Source organism: Delphinapterus leucas, chromosome 20, assembly GCF_059928025.1.
Source record: "Delphinapterus leucas isolate spDelLeu-1000000601 "Yukka" chromosome 20, BTC_Dleu_Yukka2, whole genome shotgun sequence".
NCBI lineage: Eukaryota > Metazoa > Chordata > Mammalia > Artiodactyla > Monodontidae > Delphinapterus > Delphinapterus leucas.
In genome coordinates, this window is record NC_143148.1 from 50,915,270 (window position 1) to 50,938,764 (window position 23,495).

General features: G+C 43.5%; 1 protein-coding gene and 1 non-coding gene across 2 annotated transcripts in view; one reads left to right on the top strand and one right to left on the bottom strand.

Annotated features, from left to right (window-relative positions):
* VAT1L (vesicle amine transport 1 like) overlaps positions 1-23,495 on the top strand; it is a 77,177-nt gene that overhangs the window by 12,507 nt on the left and 41,175 nt on the right. Inside the window, exons 2-3 of the mRNA XM_022583135.3 lie at positions 11,656-11,785; positions 16,072-16,287. Of these exons, the coding sequence (XP_022438843.2) occupies positions 11,656-11,785; positions 16,072-16,287 (346 nt within the window). The remainder of the gene's footprint in view (positions 1-11,655; positions 11,786-16,071; positions 16,288-23,495) is intronic.
* Positions 14,936-15,087, bottom strand: LOC115802531 (small nucleolar RNA SNORA15). The gene has a single exon (XR_004022992.1). It is a non-coding gene; the product is annotated as a small nucleolar RNA SNORA15 (small nucleolar RNA).

A 23,495-nucleotide genomic window follows, 5' to 3' on the forward strand; every position in this document is an offset into this window, starting at 1 on the left:
AAACTCCTAATTTATCCCTCCCCCACCCCCTTTCCCCTTTGGTAACCACAAGTCTGTTCTCTATGTCTGTGGGTCTGTTTCTGTTTCGTTAATAAGTTCATTTGTGTCATGTTTTAGATTCCACATATAAGTGACATCATATGGTATTTGTCTTTCTGACTTCACTTAGTGTGATAATCTCTAGGTCCATCCATGTTGCTGCAAATGGCATTATTTCGTTCTTTTTTATGGCTGAGTATTATTCCATGGTATATATGTACCACATCTTCTTTATCCATTCATCTGTCGATGGACATTTAGGTTGCTTCCATGTCTTGGCTATTGTAAATAGTGCTGCTATGAATATTGGGGTGCGTGTATCTTTTTGAATTTGAGTTTCATCTTTTCTGGATACGTGCCCAGGAGTGGGATTGCTGGATCATATGGTAACTCTATTTTTAGTTTTTTGTTTTGTTTTGTTCTTTTTGCGGTTCACGGGCCTCTCACTGTTGTGGCCTCTCCCGTTGCGGAGCACAGGCTCCGGACGCGCAGGCTCAGCAGCCATGGCTCACGGGTCCAGCCGCTCCGCGGCATGTGGGATCCTTCCGGACCGGGGCACGAACCCGTGTCCTCTGCATCGGCAGGTGGACTCTCAACCACTGCGCCACCAGGGAAGCCCTATTTTTAGTTTTTTGAGGAACCTCCATACTGTTCTCCATAGTGGCTGCACCAATTTACGTTCCCACCAACAGTGTAGGATGGTTCCCTTTTCTCCACACCCCCTCCAGCATTTGCTATTTGTAGACTTTTTAACGATGGCCCTTCTGACTGCTGTGAGGTGGTACCTCATGGTAGGTTTGATTCACATTTCTCTAATAAAGGCTAATTAAATTTAAATACTAATTAAGTAAAATTAAAAGTTCAGTTCCTCACCCACACTAGCCACACTTCAAGTGTTCAGTAACCACACATGGCTAGTGGCTGCCATATTGGACAGAGCAGATACAGAACATTTCCATCACTGCAGAATATTCTTTGGACAATGTTGCTCTAGTCTACCTTATTCGTTTTCCCACTGAAACAACTGTTTTAGGAAGCATAGCTTTTATCAGCAGCAATGACTTAGGAGATAGCTGTCATGTTATAGCAAAAATGGACTGTTTCTCTGTGGGAACCCTGCCCCTCTGGGGCTCCAGTGAGAAGTCAAGCAGTAAGCGCTTTGCACTGTCTCATAATGCTTTCTCCCCTCATGGAGAGGTGGGATGAGGCTGGAGAGCTTGGGAGAATGGAAGCAAAGGGTGCAGCCATGCCTAAGTGACACTTAGCTGTGGAACCTCCATGACTCCTGCAAAGCGAGTTAGTAACTGCCCTCCCTGTGCTAGTTGTGACCTGTGTCCCACTGCCTGTTAGGGAATTGTCATACTGTGAAGTCATTTATTTCGTTGATCTCTGAACTCTTGGGAACCAGAGATGTCATTGTCACTGTTGTAACACTGTCACTGTTGTCCTGAGCCAAGTCCCAAATCATGGAAGGTCTGTTGAATTTAAATTAAATTAGTTTGAATGTTCTACACAACCAGTCACTGCCAGGCATCTGTTTGAAGTCAATGACTCCGTCAACATCTAACCTGGACCACAGAGATTTTAACCTTTTCAAGAACCTTCTTAGGAACCTTCTTAGGAATAAATACCTGCTGTGTCCCCAGGAGAGGCTGAGAGTAAATAAATAACTCCAGGTCCAGAAATCAAGGGGTCAGTCTTGGACAGCTTGTTTTGGACCCATTCATGCCATGCTTTTCTGTTTCTGTTGAAAATGGCTCTTGATATTTAGATTCTCAGTGTATCTCCTTGGTCACTTTGTTCCATGTTTGAAATACTACCGATGTGGTTTTTTTGTTTGTTTGTTTTTTGTTTTTTTGCGGTACGCGGGCCTTCCACTGCTGTGGCCTCTCCCGTTTCGGAGCACAGGCTCCGAACGTGCAGGCTCAGCGGCCATGGCTCACGGGCCCAGCCGCCCCGCGGCACATGGGATCTTCCCGGACCGGGACTCAAACCCGCGCTCCCTGCATCGGCAGGCGGACTCTCAACCACTGCGCCATCAGGGAAGCCCCCTACTAACCCATTTTTGAGATGAGGAAACTTAGGTTCAGGGAGAGGAAGCTACCCACGCGAGGAGGAGCCAGTAAGCAAAAGCGAAGGATTTAAATTTAGCTTTGGTGACTGCAGAGGGTGTCAGCAGAGCTAACAATTCTTTGGGAAAGCCTTTCCGGGGCTCATTGTTTTGACTCCATGGTTATCTTGTCTGTGAGCCCATCTCCTGGTGACCGGGTGAGCTCTCTGGCTACACTTCTGTAAAACCACTCATCACGCTGCATTGTGAGCAGCTTTCATGATTCTGTTTCCCCATGAGAAATTGAACCCCCTGTTAACTGTGGGTATCCAATACTAAGTGTCTGCTCTGGATATAGTAAGTGCTCAATGTGACAGATGAGTCGAGAAGTCCCCTCTTTGTAACTGGGAAAACTGAGTGATGCCCTCTCAGAAGAAAAGCAAAGGGCAGTAGCCTCTGGAGACATCACTTGCTTTCATCCCTTGGCTTTGCAAACCTCAATGCGCCTCCGTTTTGTTCTCTGTGAAATGTAGGTAATGTCGTGTATCTCTTTGCCTTGTTATGGTTGTTGGAAAAATTAAATATCACACTTATAAAACACTGAACACCATGCCTGATACACAGCTTGCACCACATAAATGTTATCTACTACAATGACTCACCAGCAATAAGTCCTTTTCTCCCCATGCCCCATCACTTGAGGAATTAGAATGGGGATTTCTAGAGATTCTACTAGCTTCTTGGGGCCCCCCGCCCCACCCATCACAAAGCCCTATATGAGAACCGGTCTCAGAAAGGGTCCATTTCTTCTTGAACAGTCTTCTTTCTGGAAACAGCTGATTTGGGGCTACTTAGAGCAATTTTTCTCAGTGCTGATGGCACGTGAGAATGTGTGCTTGGGTGAAACAGACTCTCAAAGCTAGAGCCAGGCTGTACACGTTAAAATATATGTATCACCACGATGATCCTGACATGCATCCAGAAAATGATTATTCTTGAAGCTTGGTCAGCCTGCACCCACGTGGTCCGCAGTTATTGCCGCTGGGGGAGGGTACTGACTGCCGTCGCTCACAGAGTGAGGCTCACGGTCTTAATACAGTATTTGTTTAACATGAATTCAAAGTATCTTGGAGATGTTTCAGAGAATCATAGAGGTCACGATTTAAAGAAACTTAAAAAATGTCAGCTAGTCCTACGTCTTGAATTCCCTCCATGACATCTTTTGTGAGCTTCACAAACACCCTTAGTAGCCTGGAACGTGACAGCCTATCCAACATTTTTTTTAAATGATTAACTTCAATAAACAAAATTACTCTGTCAAAATCTTCTAAAAGTTTCTGAATGCTTATTCTCAACTTCTGTACACATCTTCTCCCGACCGACAGCGACTAGTTCAAAGACCGGCATCCGTGCATGGACCACGTTTTGATTAGCTTTCATGTAGTGGAGGCCGGAGCAGTGATGATGTAGAAGAGATGGGAGAATTGCTGGAGTGGTGTTTGGAGTAGCGAGAAGAGATGAGATGAGGTGTGCAGTGGAGGGAATGACTTTGCTATCCAATATTTTAATCAGCAATTTAGACATAAAAATCAATGGCATGATAACTGCATTTTCAGAGGACACAAATCCAGGAGGAAAAGCCAATTTTTTTGGATGAAAGAATTAGGATCCAAGAAAGAGCCAGACAAATCAGAATGATGAATCTAATCTAATAAGACCACATTTAACATGAGTAAATATAATTCTTTGGACTAGGATCAAAAAATTCAACTGCCCTAGAGGACGAGAGAGCTTTTCATTTTCTTATCTATTTAATCATCATCTATTAATTTTTACCTTGTCTCATTCCAAAGACAGCTTGAAATAGCTTAAAAAGAAATAGGTAGAGCAGCGATTCTCTAAGTGTGCTTCCCAGACCAGGAGCACCAGCACCTGGAAATCTGTTAGAAATGCAAATTCTGGGGCTTCCCTGGTGGTGCAGTGGTTAAGGATCCACCTGCCAATGCAGGGGACACGGGTTCGAGCCCTGGTCTGGGAAGATCCCACATGCCACAGTGCAGCTAAGCCCATGCGCCACAACTACTGAGCCTGCGCTCTAGAGCCCGCGAGCCACAGCTACTGAGCCTGTGTGCCACAACTATGCAAGTCCGCGCACCTAGAGCCTGTGCTCTGCAACAAGAGAAGCTGCTGCAAAGAGAAGCCCGTGCACCACAACGAAGAGTGGCCCCTGCTTGCCGCAACTAGAGAAAACCCACGTGCAGCAATGAAGACCTAACACAGCCAAATTAATTAATTAATTAATTTTAAAAAAAAGAAAGAAAGAAATACAAATTCTTGGACCTCCCCCATAGACCTACTTAGTCAGGAACGCAGGGATGGGGCCCAGCAATCTGTGTGTTTACAAGTACTCCTGCGAATTCTGATGCACAGTCAAGTTTGAGATTGAATCTAATAGAGTTTAAGATTTATTTTAATGGGAACTCCAAAGCATTCAGAAAGTTAAGATGAAGTTGAGTGTTAGGATAACATAGAGGATGAATGCCAGGAAGCTCTGCAGTGTGTGCTACAAATTTGGTTCAGAGCTTCCTAGTAGCCAATGCAAAGAAAGAAATATAATCAGTTTCTACACTGCACTGGGCCTGTAAGAGCCACACAAACAACCTTTGTGCTGAAATTTGAGGAAAAATTCCCTGTCTTCATAAAGAAGAGAATGTATATTTTAACAAATATTATGTTCAACAATATCCCTTCAGTAAGTAAAACAGTGGGTTACTGAAGGTTGTTTCTTTGGCCATGTATCTCCCAATTGAACCAATGATGGGGCAAGATTAGGGATTTCTATTGAGTGTGAAATCGAAATATATGATTGGGCTCTATTGAGCTGCATCAGTAAAGAAGCAGTCTTCCGGAAGAGGAAGGTTTTCATCGTACCGCTCTTCGTGTAATGGTCTGAGTGTTTGGATTCCTGGGGTCCATGCTGAGGATACTGATGATCTGAGGGAGGAACAAGACGGCAAGAGATCTAAAATCCTTTCCCATGAGCCACCCCTGCCTTCCTTTCACTTGGAAAATAAAAGGGGACCTTCTCCATATCTACTTGCCTCTTCTTTGCTAAATCCTTCACTGAGCCAACTTTATCTCAAATTGGAAAATTAATAAACTATAACTGGGCTGATTCCTCTGTCATCCACTTAGTGGTGTCCTTTAAGAAATAATTTATAAGCTTTTGCACAGCAAAGGAAACCATGAACAAAACGAAAAGACAATCTACAGACTGGGAGAAAATATTTGCAAATGATGCAACCGACAAGGGACTGATTTGCAAAATATACCAACAGCTCATACAGCCCAATATCAAAAAAACAAACAACCCAATCAAAAAATGGGCAGAAGACCTAAATAGACATTTCTCCAAAGAAGACATACAGGTGACCAACAGGCACATGAAAAGATGCTCAACATCGCTTATTAGTAACGAAATGCAAATCAAACCCACAATGAGGTATCGCCTCTCACTGGTCAGAATGGCACCATTAAAAAGTTTACAAACAATAAATGCTGGTATAGAGAAAAGGGAACCCTCCTACACTGTTGGTGGGAATGTAAATTGGGGCAGCCACTATGGAGAACAGTATGGAAGTTCCTCAAAAAACTAAAAACAGAGTTGCCATATGATCCTGCAACCCCACTCTTGGGCATATATCCAGACAAAGCTATAATTCGAGAAGATACATGAACCCCTATGTTCACAGCAGCACTGTTTACAATAGCCAAGACATGGAAGCAGCCTAAATGTCCATCAACAGATGAATGGATAAAGAAGATACATATATACATATATATGCATACACATATACATACATACAATGGAATACTACTCAGCCATAAAAAAGAATGAAATAATGCCATTTGCAGCAACATGGATGGACCTAGAGATTATCATACTAAGTGAAGTAAGCAGAAAGAGAAAGACAAATACCATATGATGTCACTTATATGTGGAATCTAAAATATGACACAAATGAACTTATTTATAAAACAGAAATAGACTCACTAACATAGAAAACAAACTTATGGTTACCAAAGGGGAAAGGGTGGTGGAGGGATAAATTTAGGAACTTAGGATTAACAAAGACACACTACTGTATATAAAATAAACAACAGGGACCTACCTATAATGGAAACGGATCTGAAAAAGAATATATATATGTATATGTATAACTGAATCACTTTACTGTCTACCTGAAACATTGTAAATCAACTATCCTTCAATAAAAAAAGAAATAAATTATGTCTTCTTTGATATTATTAGCATATCCAACGGAAATTAACAGAGCCCAAGCCAGAGCTTTGGGGACAAGAATACACAGCAGCCTACCATGGTTTATAGGTAACAGAATGACAGCCTAGTGGTCAGAAACTCAAACTTTGAAGCCATATAAAAAGGGCTTGTACCCCAGTTCTGGTACCTACAATAGGGCCTTGGACAAGGTACTATACCTTCTTTAGGCTTAACCATCCTCCTGAACAAAATGGAGATGAAAATGGTCCATACCTTAATACCCAACCTGTAGCATCATCATCAAGTGAGCAACATTTGTTGAGTGTAGTAGAACATAAAATGAAAATAGCTAGACATCTCCCGTGAGACTTTACAGGGTTGACATCCATCACTTCATAGATAATAGAAAACAGAGTACAGACGCCAAGGCTAGCTTGCCTTCCTTCAGCTTCTAGATAGAATCTGAGCATCCCAAGTCAGTGTCTTTTACCAAGACCACCAAGCATCTCTTCCTCTCTACCTCAGCTTTGATTCTGATAATATTTTAAGCAGAGCCCACAGGATAAAGAACCATCAAGCAAACAGAGTATGAGAGCTGGGGTGGGGCCGGGGGGGAGTGGGCTTCACAGACGGAGCCAAGGTCCCGCAGCGCACTGATGGCAGTGCAGGAAGTGGAACCCACGCACCCTGCATCTGTTTCCTTCCACCATTTTTCTCTTAGTCTTCTTGCCCCTGATTCTTGACACTACTGATTTTAGTCACATTGAATTTACTTGCGTTGCAGATTTCATGGTGTCATGGGGTATAAGATAAGCAAGGAGCTTGAAGATCTTGATTCAAGTCTCGGCTCTGCCATGGACTAATTGTGTTGTCTTTGGCATAGTCAGCTTTCTTATTTGAGGCTCAACACTCACATCTATCTAATGGGAATAATAATATCTGTGCTTCTTGCCTTTCTAGGATTGTTACAAGGTTTAATGAGATGTGTATAAAAGCACCTTATAGACTGCACTACGCTATGCAAATGAAAGAGTTATTTTGTAAAGAGACTCTGCCTCCAAATTTCCCTGTACCCCCCTCATTCTGTGTTTTGAGTTTTTCAGGGTCCCTTTCTCATACCTCGGCCTTCATTCCTTCAGGATGCTAAGTCTCAGTAATAACCCTTTAAGCCTATTATTTGACTAATAATTTAGTGTGGGAGGGAAACAAAACAGCCTTATCTTTATAATTATACCAATATTTGAGAAACATAGGATTACTTAGAAGACCATTACATCAAGCGCTTCGCAGCAGTATTTCTTTTTGCAATGCTCTCAGATGTTTAAGAGCCATGTAAAAATTAGGTAAGAGAGACATTTGACAATTACCCCCGATATGGGCCTGAGTCATCAGGCATAGTCATTGCTACCCCCTCAAAATTTCCAGGTGAAAAATCAAATTATCTTAGCGAATACTGGACACTATAATTATGATGATGTATGGCTTGATGTGCCCCTGTGTTTTCCTGTTGTGTTGGGGAAAAAAAGTGTTTGACAGACCCAAGTTTAAGTTCATGGGTTCACCATTCATTGTCTGTGTGGCCTTGGGCAAAGAACTTATTATCTCAAAACAATGTTGCTGGTTTTGTTTGAAAAAAGAAAAAAATGAGGTCAGTAATGGCTGTCCAGTGGGTGATTTAGGGTTATTGATTATGGTATTTGTTTTAATTTGTATTTTGGTTTCATGAGACAGAGACCATACACATAACCTATTATAAAGACATGCGTGAAGTATCAAAGGAACTCTTGGATATTTGGGGCAGGAGGCACGTGGGGCTGGGTTTCACCACATGTAGAGACTGAACCCTTCCATCCTTGATAACTCAGCAGTGAGGTTTGTATAACTCACCCTGGTATAGCCTGTTAGGTTGGCTTTGTGACCCAGCTCAGTTCTATTTTTTTTGACATCCTTTCTGGTACTAAGTTTTTCTCCTGATGCATGTTTCCCAATTCATAGTTTTTGAGAGAACATCCAGTTCTCAGGCCAGCTCATTTACTTTACACTGAATGGGCTCCTGCTTAGATTGTGAATGGCCACTCCTCCAACATTGGGTCCACCACTGGGTCAATCAGTGGGCAAAGAGACAAGAAGTCATAAACCTGGTCCCTTGGATGTGCCCCTTCGTCAAGGGCAGTGGCTGAAGTTTCCTTAGAGACGGAGTAGGGCGTCATCTGTGAGGGCTCAGTTTCTAGGCTTGGCTTCGATTCGGATCCTGACTTTGACAGTTTCTAAAGATGCGACCTTACACAAGTAACTTAATCTTGTTGAGTCTAAGTTTCCTTATCTAAAAAATAGATATGATAGTTCACACCTTGTAGGAGTGTCATTGAGTCTTAAATAACAAAAGGGAAGTGTTTAGCACGGTTTCTGCCACGAATTGAACCCTCAGTAAATGCTGGATAGGTCCATATCAGGAGGAGGTGTGTGGGCAGGCACCATGAAACAGGTCGGATGCAACACATAAGGGTACTTCATTAACAACTGTTCACCTCCTCTGTGTGTTGAGATGAACAACAATGACCCGTCCTCTGTCCCCTGGGATACACCTCCTTCATGTTTCTGTCCTCAAGTTGGCTGGCATTCTCCACGATCCTGACAGAATCACTGCATGCCTCACTGACAAAATGGGATGCTACAGGATTTTATAAGGTCTGTCTTAGCCCTTCTCGCTGGAATCAAGTAGCTGGCTCCCCGTTTACAATACTGGGCCCACTTCACGCTGGATGGAGATTGAAGGCCGCCGTATTGAGCAGCGTAGAAAGCGTCTAGGATGCAGCCTTCTCCAGGGGGCTGGAGCGTTTACGGCACTGTCACGTCATTTCTTCTGGCATTTTTCCATCAGGGTCTTGGGAAATCCTAAGTTTTCACACAGAGGATATAACGCAGTGAGCTGAAATATGCGTGAAATGAGATGGGGTGTTTGACTTGGGACGTAGAAATTCCTTTTATTGTTATACAGCGATGCTTTATTTATTTGATTGTGTCGGAAAATGGACTATTTCACAGAAGTGAAGCTTATAGATACCTGAAGTTTTCCCACTTCAGCTCTGAAACTGTTTGTAACTCTTGTTTAATGGGAATCTTCCTAAAATGTGTCTCACACGTCAGCCTTCTTCTTAACAGAAGATGCAGATATTATTATTGAGTACTTACTATGTACTTGGCACCATTCTTAACGCTTAACTCTTATTAACAACCCTGTGGCATGGGTGCTACCATAGCCCCCATTTCACAGACAAGGAAAATTGAGGCTTAGAGAAGTTGAGTAACTGAGCCAAGGTTACACAAGGAGAAGTCATGGAATTGAGATTTGTGCCCAGATCTCCCCGAGCTCTTAAAAAACTGGCACATTATTGGGGAACATTTTGGTTAGTAAATGACCCTAAGAATTATTAACCATCAAAGCAGGACCTTTGGAAGTCCACAGATACATTTCAGGAATGTGTCCATGACGCTGAGCATCCCTTGGCCGCTTTTTAAAAAGAGTTAAGGGACTTCCCTGGTGGCGCAGTGGTTAAGAATCCACCTGCTAATCCAGGAGAAACCGGTTCGAGCCCTGGTCCGGGAAGATCCGACGTGCCGCGGAGCAACTAAGCCCGCGAGCCACAACTACTGAAGCCCGCACGCCTACTACTGTGCTCCGCAACAAGAGAAGCCCCCGCAATGAGAAGCCCGCGCAAGACAATGAAGAATAGCCCCCGCTCGCCGCAACTAGAGAAAGCCTGCACGCAGCAAGGAAGACCCAACGCAGCCAAAAATAAATAAAATAAATACATTTTTTAAAAAAGGAGTTAGTACTCAAACTGGCAGCACATTTTTTTGGATATTCATGAATATTCCTTCATCCAGTGGATGTTGCTTGAGTCCCTACTGTGTTGCTGTGGGCATAATGTATGCCAGGTGTTCTGGAAGCAAAGAAATACGAGGCACGCAGCTGCCTTCAGAAAAGGCACATGTTAGAGATACTTCAATGGGGCAATATGTGCATCTTGCCTCATTTATGTCCAGAAAAACCTAACGAAAGGGATGATTCTTGAACCCATCTTTCACGGAGGTCATCCTCCTTGCCCTTATCCATTCCTTATGGGTGAGACTGATGAGTATAGAGACCAGGGGATGTAGGTAGAGTTAGATGCTTCCTTGGCTCCAAAGAGGCCAAGGAAGAAATGGGCCACCTGTGTTTAAGAAAGGGTTCGCGTCTTACTTGAAAAAGAAGCTGTGGTCGGACGCTAACGGGCCTTGGGCCAGACCGAGGAGTTTGGTTTCTATAACCCGTGTCTTTCTTAGATGGCAGCTTATGAAAACAGGCAGTACGTTAGAACCACAGCTGGTGGGAAAAAATATACGTTGAGTGAGATATGTGTACCCACTTGATTAGTTCATGGGTGTTAAATGCAATTCCCAATTGTAGCTCTTTAAAAAAATCCAACAGTTCGGAGCATTGGTAGCATCATTAGAATCAAGTATGTGGTTTTCCAAGGCAATGACTTTGATATATTTTAATGATAACTTTATTTCAAAAGTAATATGTTTGTAGAAAATACCTAATGACTTCTCTCAGCCAGAGGTAACTAAAGTTTTTGAAATGAACCCTCCAGTCTTCCCATCCCCATTGGTCCATCACTTTGACCTATATTCTTCGAGTCACCCTCCTGCAGCTGGACCCAGTGTGGTCTCTTAATGGCTCATAGTCACCATTATGGGTACCGTTTATGGCTCGGCGCTCATGTAAGTCGATGGGATGGTTGAGGTGTGAGAGTTGTTTTGAGACCTTTTAGGTTAGGTCTTTTTTCTCTTTGTTTTTCATAGAATGGCGGATGGCCATTGTGTCTGGCTGCTTTCCATGTGTCTTCTTATAACCTCTTCCTAGTATATTTTTTACCCTTGATTAACTGCTAGAACAGCTAATGACCAGGCTGGTTAATACATACTTTTAAAATAAGAGTAAGGAGGCTCTGAGTGGGAGCAAAGGGACTCTCTTTTGAATTAGAGAGTGAACTCTGCAACTGCCATTTGAAGGGCTGGGAAAGCATTAGTTGTCTAGAAAGATCACCACTTTACTTTATTGGTGACATCTAGCTAAGTAACATTACTATTAGGCATGTTTCGTCAGAAAATTTAAAAAGAAAGGAGAGAGGAATTGGGGAGCGGGGGAAGGGAGGGAATGGGAAGGAAAGAAAACTCAAGCCAGTGCTTTCTTTCGGATCTCATTGTGAATTTCTTTTTTCATGTTTGCTGTTCACAGTGGTTTAAACTTCATTGACTTGATGGTGCGACAAGGGAATATCGACAACCCTCCCAAGACCCCCCTGGTGCCAGGATTTGAATGTTCTGGGATTGTTGAAGCTCTGGGGGACAGCGTCAAAGGATTCGAGGTAATGTTTTGACTTCTGACTGAAAGGATGATCTCTATCTGGAATCCACTAAGATAATAAAAGAGTATGCAAGATATGTTTGAAATAATCTATAACGTGTCTTATTGTTATTGTCTCATTATTTGGGTTTATTAACAGTGGTTGTAAATGATAGGACTTTCCAAACGTCTCATACCTTTCCCATGTACCGTCTTGTTGTTCCTGGCAACGGTCTGGTGAAGGGGCCAGGGGAAACCTTAGCATCCCCTTTATTCATTTTATACAGTTATTAATAAGATTAAAATTAATACAGCTATGAATTTGGCCTTGTATTAACTAAGTGTACATCCCTCCTCTCTATCCGTGGCTCTCATTTCCCCATCACTTCAGGCTCAAAAGTCAATTACAAAACGCAAAAGTTGGGGAGAAGTAGCCTCTGTATTTTATAATTGGGTTCCTTTAAATATCTACTTAGCTGATGCATCTAAGCGATCATTTATAAATCGTTATTTCAGACACTGGGAAAGTGGCATTTTTTGGTTGAAGATTTTAAAGCCGAAGGGGAGAGGTAACTGACGATGAGACAGAATCGGCTATGGGTTGGTGGCTTGGGGAGTAGGGCAAGGGATAAAAAGGGTTATTATATTATTCTGACTACTTATGTACATGTTCAAAATTCCACATAATAAAATTTTTTTTATCGCTGAAAAGGTGTATGACCCTTCCTACCATTATCATGCAAATCAAGTAGGATCTTGTCTATAAAAACTGAAAAACCATGGGCAAATCAGTTGCACAAAATTGCGGTAGTTTGGAGCAAGAAAAAACAGTGGAAATCAGGCATAAGAGCTCTCGCTCGACTTTAAATGCTTCCCGTGGAGAGATGAAGGGACCTCACATTTGAGAATCTACCATAACTAGAAACATGGGGAAGTTACTGTTTTTCAGCCTGCAAGGTAAATATTGTTATCCCCTTAGAGATGAAGTTCAGAAGGGTTCAGTAATTTCCATGCGGTCAGAAAGATAATAAGTAGTAGCTGCAGCTGGATTCAAATCACCAGAGCCTCTTTACTCGTCCTGCAGTCCCACGCTCTTTCCCTCTGTTCTCCACCTGCAACCATTGCGACAGTTAACACAGGGAGAGAAACGCTATAAAAGGCAAAGCCAGAATGCGCCCTTGGAATTGATTCTGAGGCTGCTCAGCTCTCGGTGCCTCGGAGCCTCAACATACTGTGAAAATATCAATATGCTCCCGATTCATTATGATGAACGTCTGGAAATCTCATCCCGCTCATCCGTCTTTTTGCCGGTGGTTTCCAGATAACATGGCAGAAAAACGTTGAGACAGAAGTAGATGCGCTTTTTCTTTTCTTTCCTATGACTTTACATTTTCTGTCCCCAGGTAAGCAATCTAACCTCACGTGGCAGCACCATCTCTCCCTGAAAGTGCTGCACGTGAGCGCTATGATCTGCTCTTCACCCCTCCACGTGGTCCCAAAGGAACAGATCATACCGTTTGCGCTATTCATCTTGAGCACTGGATAAATAACCCATCATTTTAGACTATAACAGCCGATAAGGATGTTGTTGGCCTTAATTTAGAGGGAGGAATCACTGTGCTTGATTACATGTATTGTTTCCCTTATATGTGATCTTTCTTCTGCTAGTTAGCCCTGACTTGCTATTGTCAAACCGATCCATCCCCCACTCCTCCCTCCTCCAGTACGTTCAGCTGCACAAACAAATAAAAGCAGCCACCTACAGCTTTCCAGTCAGGGTGTGATTTGGGAGAAAACCAATACTAATAGGCCCTCTGTAATTTTGACTTAAAATTTTCAATCATGTTAGAGATGGAATTCCACACGGCAACACACTGAATAGCTCTCTTGGCTTGATGGATTGCAAGGGAGCCTTGAAAAGTTGTTGCCAGAGGCTCAGCACTAAAGGAATAATTTGGACTCAGTCGCCCAGGACTAATTTCGTTTTTTTAAACAGAATCAAGTAATGAGGTGAATCGGATTTAAAAAAAAAAAAAAAAAATGGTTCCCCACCGCTGGACTCTGAGACTGGGGCTGCTGATCTGATGGCTGATCCTCTTTTTGCCATTTTGATAGTGAAACAAGAAGTCTGGAGCAGTCAACCCTGCTGGGATGGCTACGACCATCACCGTCAAGGTGGTCCGTGACGGCACAACCATCGCTGTCAAGGTGGTTGAAATACTCTTTTCATACACTCTGTTGACACTGGAGGCCATCAGCTACTCTGTGGTGTTATGGATCTTTGGGTTTGCATGATTCTGTGCAAAGTAGGATGCCAGTGTTAGACCCTAGAGATCCTCTGGTCCAAGCTAGGGCATCTGAGATGATATTCCTGACATCATCATTTGGTTTTTAACGCTTAGACAGCTGTTCCTCTGTTCATGAAACTCAGTGGGTCGATATTTAGCTTTTGATCATTCAACTGTGAAATCCATGAGATCAGGAACCAATCTGTTCTTTTTAAGAGTTAGCATTAATTGTTCTCTCCTCGTTTTACATGCACTGTGCCAAGTGGATTGCATGCATATTATGTCATTTAATCTCCATAAGGACCTGTTCCTAATATTATACCCATTTAAAAGCTGAGAAAACTGAGACTTAAAGAGTTAGACTAATATTCCCAGACTTGGTAGGTTCCCCTGCTGTACATCCTTATATAAATTTATTTCTTCTTTGTAGCACTTAGGTGTGATGAATTAACTATTTGTATCTGGAGTCAGCCTACCTAGATTCACATCCCAGTACAGCTACTCTTTGGCTACATGACTTTGGGCATGTGCTTTAATCTCTCTTTGCCTCAGTTTAAATGTCTGTAAAACCTATGATCATTCGTCTGTAATATGGCACTGTAACAAAACCCATCTCATAGGAGGCTTTTGTTGTTGTTTTTGAGCAGGGGTGAAAGAGAAATCCTAAACTAGAAAGAAAATAAAACAGTAGAGTCAATCATAAAAATATATATACACTAAAACACACATATATGAAAGCTGTTAATTTACTGAGAAATCACTATGACCACAGCAATCTGAATATTGCATTTAAAAGTTATAGTATAAGCAACTAACATCAAATAGCAGAATGGTTCAATTGAACTAGCACTTGGCAGCTCATGTAAGCCATCAGTGATAGTTTACTTTGTATTTACCTTTAATAATGATATGCTATGAAAAAACTTAGCATATGATTATAACCACTTTAAAGGGAAGACTGCTTTTTTTCTTTTTTTTGAATGGTGTCTGGCTATGTAAACCACTGATAAAAAAACCCCACAGTATTCAGTCCTGCCTCATCTAATCATGAGGTAAAGCATGTGACAGCCTTAGGACAATGTCTGCCATATAATACGTGTGCAATAAACGTTAGTTGTTATTCCTCACACCCGATGGCATTTTCCTATTTCGCTCTAAGCCTGGTTGCTCTTGTTCAATCTCTTGCACTTAGCCTTACATGGCTCCTCTGATGGACCACGTTTCACATCCGATGTAATCGGTAATCCATCGATGCAAATACCACAGTGAACTAACCTGGCAGGGAATCTATATGGGGTGGGAGAGAATAGCTGAGAGTAGATTTGACTCCTAGCCCCTTTGACCTTCCCAGTTCCCAAACAAGGAGATTAGATGAGAGGTTAAATCAGTAATATGACCTTCCAACACTAACATTCCACGGCATGTGATGTGATGCACGTTGTATCGATATATTTACGCTCCAGAAGAGGGGTAGAGTCCCTGGCTTCCATGGTCCCTGGGAAGCTTGCACAGATGGACTTCAAGAGCATCCACAGGGACTTCCCTGGTGGTCCAGTGGTTAAGAATCCACCTTCCAAGGCAGGGGACACCGGTTCGATCCCTGGCCAGGGCACTAAGATTCCACATGCCGCGGGGCAGCTAAGCCCACGTGCGGCAACTACTGAGCCTGTGCACTCTGGAGCCCGCTCGCCACAACTAGAGAGAAGCCCACGTGCCACAATGAAGAGCTCGCGTGCTGCAATGAAAGATCCTGCCTGCCGCAACTAAGACTTGACACAGCCAATAAATAAATAAATAAATTAATTAATTAATTTAAAAAAATTGTTTCTCGTTAAAAAAAAAAGCATCCACAAATGCCTTGAAAGGCAGGTGAGGTGAGGGTGTGCGTATTTGAGGGTTTTGGGTTTCTTTTTTTACTGGGAAGGACTCTTTCGTGTTCGTCAGATTCTTAAGAATATTCGAGAAATCTCTCAGAAAAGATTAAGAAACCTCCACTAACTCTGTGCTTCCCTATTCCCAGATCGGGGACCGTGTCATGGCATTTGTCAATTACAATGCCTGGGCAGAGGTGGTCTGCACACCAGCGGAATTCGTCTACAAGGTCCCAGATGACATGAGCTTCTCCGAGGCCGCTGCATTCCCTGTGAACTTTGTCACAGCCTACATGATGCTCTTTGAAGTTGCCAACCTCCGAGAAGGGATGTCTGTGCTCGTACACTCTGCTGGCGGTGGCGTGGTAAGTGGGCTGCTTGTGAGGCCTCCTCCCCAAGGTCAGAATGGAGAAAGTGGAGTGGCACCCAGTCGATGATGAGATTCCTGTGTGAGCTGTGTCCGTCCGTAGGGATGATCGCTGTGGTTCTGGTGAAGCTCACGTGGATGGTGGAATTTGTACAGATGACTGCGTGTGGGGTAGGATAAGCCTCAGGGATGGTTTCCCTGGAGTCTGGAAAGGTCTCCAAGATGGCGTGTTAGGACTCAGTGTGTGTCAGAGGTGGACTCTGTAGAGAAGCACTCTCATTCTTGGTATCTCAGTGAGCTGTTATGTCAGTCACTGTGAGCCGCTTCGTAAGTCACGTCTACTAACATTATCTGAAACACCAAAATGGCAGATGATTTACTTCTTCAATAAGTTGCCACGAATTCGTGATGCTTCCCATAGTAATGGCACCCTTATTCATTTGTGTTCTGATATATTTTCTTGAGTGGGAGAGAGGTAGACAGAGATTGTCCTAGCACAATAGGAATTACACTTTAACCTAAGTCTACCCATGAGAGTGGCTGCCTACGTGAATGTCATCTGTAAGGTGTGTTTTTGACAAGGGGGGAAATAATGGAAATTAAAATCGCTGCTCTGGAGCTAAGGGATGGCAGAGATTTCTTCCACGGTTTGGATGGGTCTCGGTACCAGTCACTCCATATGTATTGCACAGCTGGTCCGTGGCAAGCACTGTGTTCCCATCGTGGTCTACTGGGGTTGGAGGAGAACTCTTTGAGAGTAGGAGACATTACGCATTAATTCAACAATTATGTATCAAATACATACTATGTCTTAGACTTTATGGGGATAGAGATTAAAAAGAGAAGGTCCAGATACACCATCCAGTATCTGTGTGAGAGGTTCTTGGTGTTGGGGATTCTGTGGTTTGATGAACTCAGAGATGAACTCTTAGGTTAGGTGTATCTTGATGTTTTCACTGGAGGTTCTACTAACATTGATTTTTTTTTTTTTTAATTTTGGCTTTCTACAACTACCAAAACCCTACATAGTGTAAAGCACATTTCCGGTTTTCCTTTCCAAGAAGACAAGCTCACATACAAAAATGTGAAGGCAGAGACGTGAAACTTTAGGAATGCCTTAAGAGGAGTCTCGTCAATCACTTTAGCAAATTTGCCAATGTCTTTTGACCATGAGTAAAGATACAATAAAAGTTAAAATATCCCTCAGAAAAGAAATGGATTTTGGTGCCACTGAATCTATTAACAGCAAGCAAGCCATTTAGAATGCTGGCATTTATGAGCTCGGTGTGCTCGGCATACAAAGCGTGAGAGATCTGTTTTCATATTATCAACATAAGCGCCAGGCTTTACAATGGGGCTGGACTCAGTTCTGCTGAGAGTCCACGTTGAAACATTGGCACTGATGATGTTTCGTTTCATGTTTTGATTTTGTTTGTTTGTTTGAGTTTGTTCTTGGAACCAAGAGAAATGTATCAGGGACATGGGTCTCACAAAAGAGAAAAAAAGTCTTGGAAAATAACAAAAGTTCTTATCATGCCTTGTTCTACGCTCACAGACGGTACAACAGCAAGAAATAAAACGTGAAACAGATGAAGGAACTGGGGAAAAGGGACAGTGAGGGTAGGTAACTAAGCTGCTGCATGCAATGCAGGCTTTGATGTGCTAAAGCTCTGTTGAAGGCTCTTGCTTCCTAATAGTGAGTTGTGCAAAGAGAAAAATGATCACTCACGTGCACTAATGTTCATTTGATGGAAATAAACCAGTTATTAGGAAAACCATAACTAGTACTGGGTTTTAAGACCGGGGGAATCTTTCTCTGTGGTTTCTCATAAGAAATCTATGCTGACAAGCAATGAACATCCATCAACAAAACGGTTATAATAAATGCAATTTCCGTGATGCTTTTTCTTATGGTGTGCTTGTAATGTAGTCTAATAGCACCGAAGTAATGCAACATTTAGCAAAAGCAAATACCCTAGGCCAAAAAGGATGTGGTCTGGCTTAATCCATGGACAGTTGAAGAGTGTGGTTGGACTGCCCAGCTCTCAGGTGGGTGGGTCTCCTTAAGTAACATTTTTCCAACCAAGATTTGCTAAGTGGTTTGCAGCACGGAGTTCAAGGTTTCCCTGAGAGGAAAGTTTTTTGGCCAAGTGCATAACCACGTATGTGAATGCTTAAGCAAGCTGAGGTGGAGTTGACACTGTCTTACAAAACCCAACAAGTTCTAAAGGGAGCCCAGACCAATTCACCACCCCACGGTGGAAAGACCAGTGGGTCACTCCAGGGCAGAACTAGACTCCTCCCAAGAAGACAACCAGCCACGGCTCTCATGATGGGGGGAGCTCCCTGGGGAGTACTTTTTATGCATTATCTGTGATACCCTGGAGAGGTGTGGAGCTGCTTTCCATCACTGTTGGGTAAGTCTGGCGCGGTTGCTGTGGTAGGCAGGATGATTCCCTTCCCCCCCCCACCCCCCCAGATATCTATGTCCTAATCCCTTACATGGCAAAAGGAATTGTGCAGGTGTGATTAAGGAAAGGACCTTGAGATGGAGAGACCATCCTGGATTATCCAGGTGGGTCCGACGTACCCATAAGGGTCCTAAAAGACGGAAGAGGGAGGGAGGAGAGTTAGAAAGAGATTAGAGATGTTACCCTGCTGGCTTTAATGATGGAGGAAGAGACCATAAGCCAAGACATGTGGGCAGTCTGTATATGCTGAAAGAGATAAGGAAAGGGATTCTCCCCTGGAGCTTCCAGAAGGAACGCAGCCCTGCTAAAACCTTGATTGTAGCCGAGTGAAACCCATTTTGGGGAATTCCCTGACGGTCCCGTGGTTAGGACTCTGCGATTCCACTGCAGGGGGCCCGGGTTCTATCCCTGGTCAGGGAACTAAGATTCCACAAGCCACGCAGTGTGGCCAGAAAACAAAAAAACAAAAAACCATTTTGGACTTCTGATCTCCAGAACTGTAATATAATACATCTGTATATAATGTAATACAGATTACATTCTTACTTATCCTATTACAGTAAACTCTAATAGAATAAATTGGTTTTGTTTATTTGCTTTTAGCCATGGACTCGGTGGTAATTTGTTGCAGCAGCAATAGAAAACGAATACAGCCACTTTCTCTGGGCTGCCTCCCTTCCCAGTGTGGAAAGCCCACAGAGGCCTGAAGAAAACACAAGCAACGGGTAACAGAACTAGGATTCACACCCTAATCTGGCTGATTCTAAAATCTATTCTCTTGCCACTTGACAACCCAATCATTCATTCCTTCACTTACTCATTCACTCGACATATATTTGTTCATCTTCTACCTCAGTGCCAACTACAGACATTTCAGAGAGCCAAAGGCTATGGCCTGGGCACGCGTTTCCTAATTCGATGATGATGACAGAGAACGTCCAACCTAATTAGGATGAACTTTCCTAAACTGAGTTCATATAAAGTGTGCAGTTGTAATGGCACCAAGACTTCTGTCTGATTCTTGTCAAAGGCTGTGATGGGATATTTGCAGATAGGAAGTGAGAAATGCCACCCTAAACTGTAATATGGAAGGAAACTTTAATATATTATAGGAAAATAATTCAATCCAGAGCCAGTCACTTTCCCATTGGAACTGCCCAAGTGTCAACACTGCTCTGTCACATCTCTGAAGACATTGTTGATTTCCTCTGACAGTAGCACGGCCAGATGGTGTAAGACAATAACACCACTAATGAAATCTTTAGAACCTGGTTGAAGATTCCTCACAACCTCCTAAAGGAAAAGTAAGAAAATACATAAGCAAGTGGGGCTCTTGTCAGGAACTTCCATAGAGGGCTTTGCTGCCAATCCCATTAACAAGCTGCCATGGCCTTGAGCATCTTGACTGGGGGTGTGCTCCATTTCTGGAGAATAACCTTACTGTTACTGTGTGGATATTTGCATCCGTGTCTGACATCTGATGCTTTCCGGGCTTTCAGAGCCCTTTGACCTTTTTCATCATCTCATCTGAACAGAGAGAACAGAGATGGGCCACAGATCTTGGAAAGGAAAGCAGAATTTAACTTTCCGACAGAGTTAAATGGCTACTACTCAATTATTAAATTCTATTCATTATGGATGCGGCATTTCCCAGTGTCATTCAAATCACTTCCAAGGAGCTACCACAGAGGGAGGGCCAGAATCTACAGGGGCACATCATGAGCCCCGCCCCCCCCGACCCTATATAAGGGCTCATGTGTTGGGGGTCCTTCCTGAATGGCTTAACCATACATCATTAACCGTACACCATTCTAACACGAACCTGGGAAAGCATGGGGTGAGCAGGAATCCTTAGTGTGGTGGAGGAATGGGACATATTGGAGAGTCACTCCATGTCAGCAGAAAAGACACGGCCATCTGCAAGATCACTATAGGAGAACAGTTTGTTGAAAACAATACCATTGCTGATCATGAACAGCACCAACATCTACCCAGCTACTCAAGTCAGCAACCCCCAAATCATGGTTAAGTCCTCTCCAAGTGCCTCATGTTTGAAATCCTGTGATTCATTCCTGCCACATCATAAATGCAGTAAACATTTGTGAATCAAAAGCTGTTGCAAGCCATTTTTTTACGTTCTGGAAAAGTTATTTGCTGAGCTAAGGAGGGCCCTATCATTGAGTTAATCTCAGAAAAAAACTCCTTCCTAGGGATCTTGTGAATTTCAGTCTCGTAAGCAATCTCTGGCGGTCTAGCTCATGCCATCCCGCGTTCTGAATATTCTTCTGAGTTTTCTGTCTGCATCCAGTTGCATTATTAATTGAACGTGGCCTCCTTTTCACAGCCCTGTGGCTGTCTCACCACCCCCCATCATCCCATGGTACAGCTATGCTCAGTCTGTACCCTTCAGCGCTCCAACTAGAGGGCGCATGCATGAGATCTCAGAGCTGGAAGGAGACAAAGACACCAAGTTTTGTTGCACACTAGCTGTTGAACACGTTATTCATCTAGCCCTCATAACGACCCTTCCCGTGGGAGAGTACGTGGCAGTGAAGAGTTCAGATCACGAGCTCTAGAGCCAGACTCCCTGGGCTTAATCCCAGCTCCATCTTCCCAAGCCCTCTAAGGCTCTACTTCCTCATTTGTAAAGTGGAGTGACATTAGGGCTAGCCTCAGGTGGCACTCGTGTACTTGGAGCAGGGCTTGCACATGATAAACACCCAGCGAAAATGAGCTATCGTAATTTCCCAGATTCAGAATTTCAGTGTTGTTCCCAAGGCTGCAACGTCCATTAGGAGAAAAGCTCAAACGTGAACTTAAAATCCAGGGCCAGGAACTCCCAATCCAGTGCTCTTGAGACTACCCCACAGCAGTGGCCTCGGAATCGTCTGCACCTCCCCTCCTGTCTTCTGCCTGCCCCACCTTGTGCCCTGGACAAGAGAGTCTTCACTATAGCAAGACCTCCTGGTCCCCAGGGGCCTGCAATGCTAGGAAACAGAACCTCTGAAAGTTTAAAGAGGACAAAGTGCCTCCGTCATATCCTTCACGAATAATTCACGAATAATCCAAGAGACGAGGATTAACTGCCTCTCGGCATCAGCAGAAAGGGCTGTGGCCTGGGGACTCCCTAGAAAGGTTAAGACCCCTATTCCATAACTGTTCACCTCAGGTAACAGGTCCTCACCCTCCTAAATGTCAAAGATGCTGCAGAGATGTGTCATGGACCAAGGCCCCACCTCCCCGCTTCCAGAAATCTCTGATGCTGGCAGCCAGTGCCTGACTCCTCACGAGTCGGCAATATGCCTTAGGTTAAGAAAAAATATATCTAAAAACATTTCTTCCAAGCTAGGTTGGTCTATGTCCGCAAAAGCCTCACGTGATCTTTATTCTAGTTGCTTTTAACTCCTTTACAGTAAGTCATGACTGAGCCAAAGAAACTATCTTTATTACAGATATTATGAAGGTTACATTAGGCCTCTGAGACAGGATTCATTCGCTCAATATTTGTTGAACATATGTATCAGCTCATGAGGGAATAAAAACTAAAATAGATGGAGTCCAGTAATTTCCATACACTGTCTGTGAGGTAGATACTATTACATCCCCATTTTAACAGAGGAAACTGAGACACAGAGAGGTTAAGTTACTTGCTTCAGGTCACACAACCATGGAGAGGATGAACTGGCATGTGAACTTGGGTCTCTTTGAATACAGAGGCTATGTTTTTAAGTACTGGGAGGCCATGCTCAGAGAAACCGTGCTTCTGCTTAGAATGGAGTGGAATGGATTCCATGCTATGGGTTTTGTTGGTGAGCTTCCTTCCCTAGGAGCTGAGGACAACCTGGGGTTACTCAGGAGAGCTGAGCTATCTTCAGGAGGAGGGGGGCATCTTCTGTTGACAAGACCATCCTTTCAAAGAATCAGGCAGATTTAGTGCTGAAGCTGCCCTTGACGTTAACTGTCCAGCGCTGGAAATAAGCCCTAGGTTGCCATGTCCACGAAGGCGGGGACGGTGCGATCTCTTCATCCCTGTATCCTGAGCACAGAGCCCACTGCGCAGCACACTGGGGTTACCTGATAAATATTTGTAGAGGAAATGGAGGAAGAAAGGGGCCAAAAGGCAGCATTCAAGTTAATTATGAAGACAGTGTAGAACTTAAGGACCCAGATTCCAAAGTCAGAGCTGGTTTTCATCCTAGCTTCTCTATTTTCCAGGTGAGAGACCTTGAACAAGTACTTTAACTTCATTGGATCTTGTTTCTTCATCTGTTAAAAATGGGTATAGTACCTATCTCTGTTTTTGTATGGTGTTTTAAAAGATGATTATGGGGGCTTCCCTGGTGGCGCAGTGGTTAAGAGTCTGCCTGCCAACGCAGGGCAGGGGACACGAGTTTGAGCTCTGGTCCGGGAAGGTCCCACATGCCACGGAACAACTGAGCCCATGTGCCATACAACTACTGAGCCTGTGCTCTAGAGCCCTCGAGCCACAACTACTGAGCCCACGTGCCACAGCTACTGAGCACGCGCGCCTAGAGCCCATGCTCCGCAACAAGAGAAGCCACCGCAATGAGCCCGCGCACCGCAACTAGAGAAAGCCCGCGCGCAGCAACGAAGACCCAACGCAGCCAAAAATAAATTAATTAATTAATTTAAAAAGAAAGAGGATTATGGAATGGCCTTTGCAAGCTAGCTGGCATAGAGGAAACTCAAGTGTCAGCTGCTGTTATTACTATTA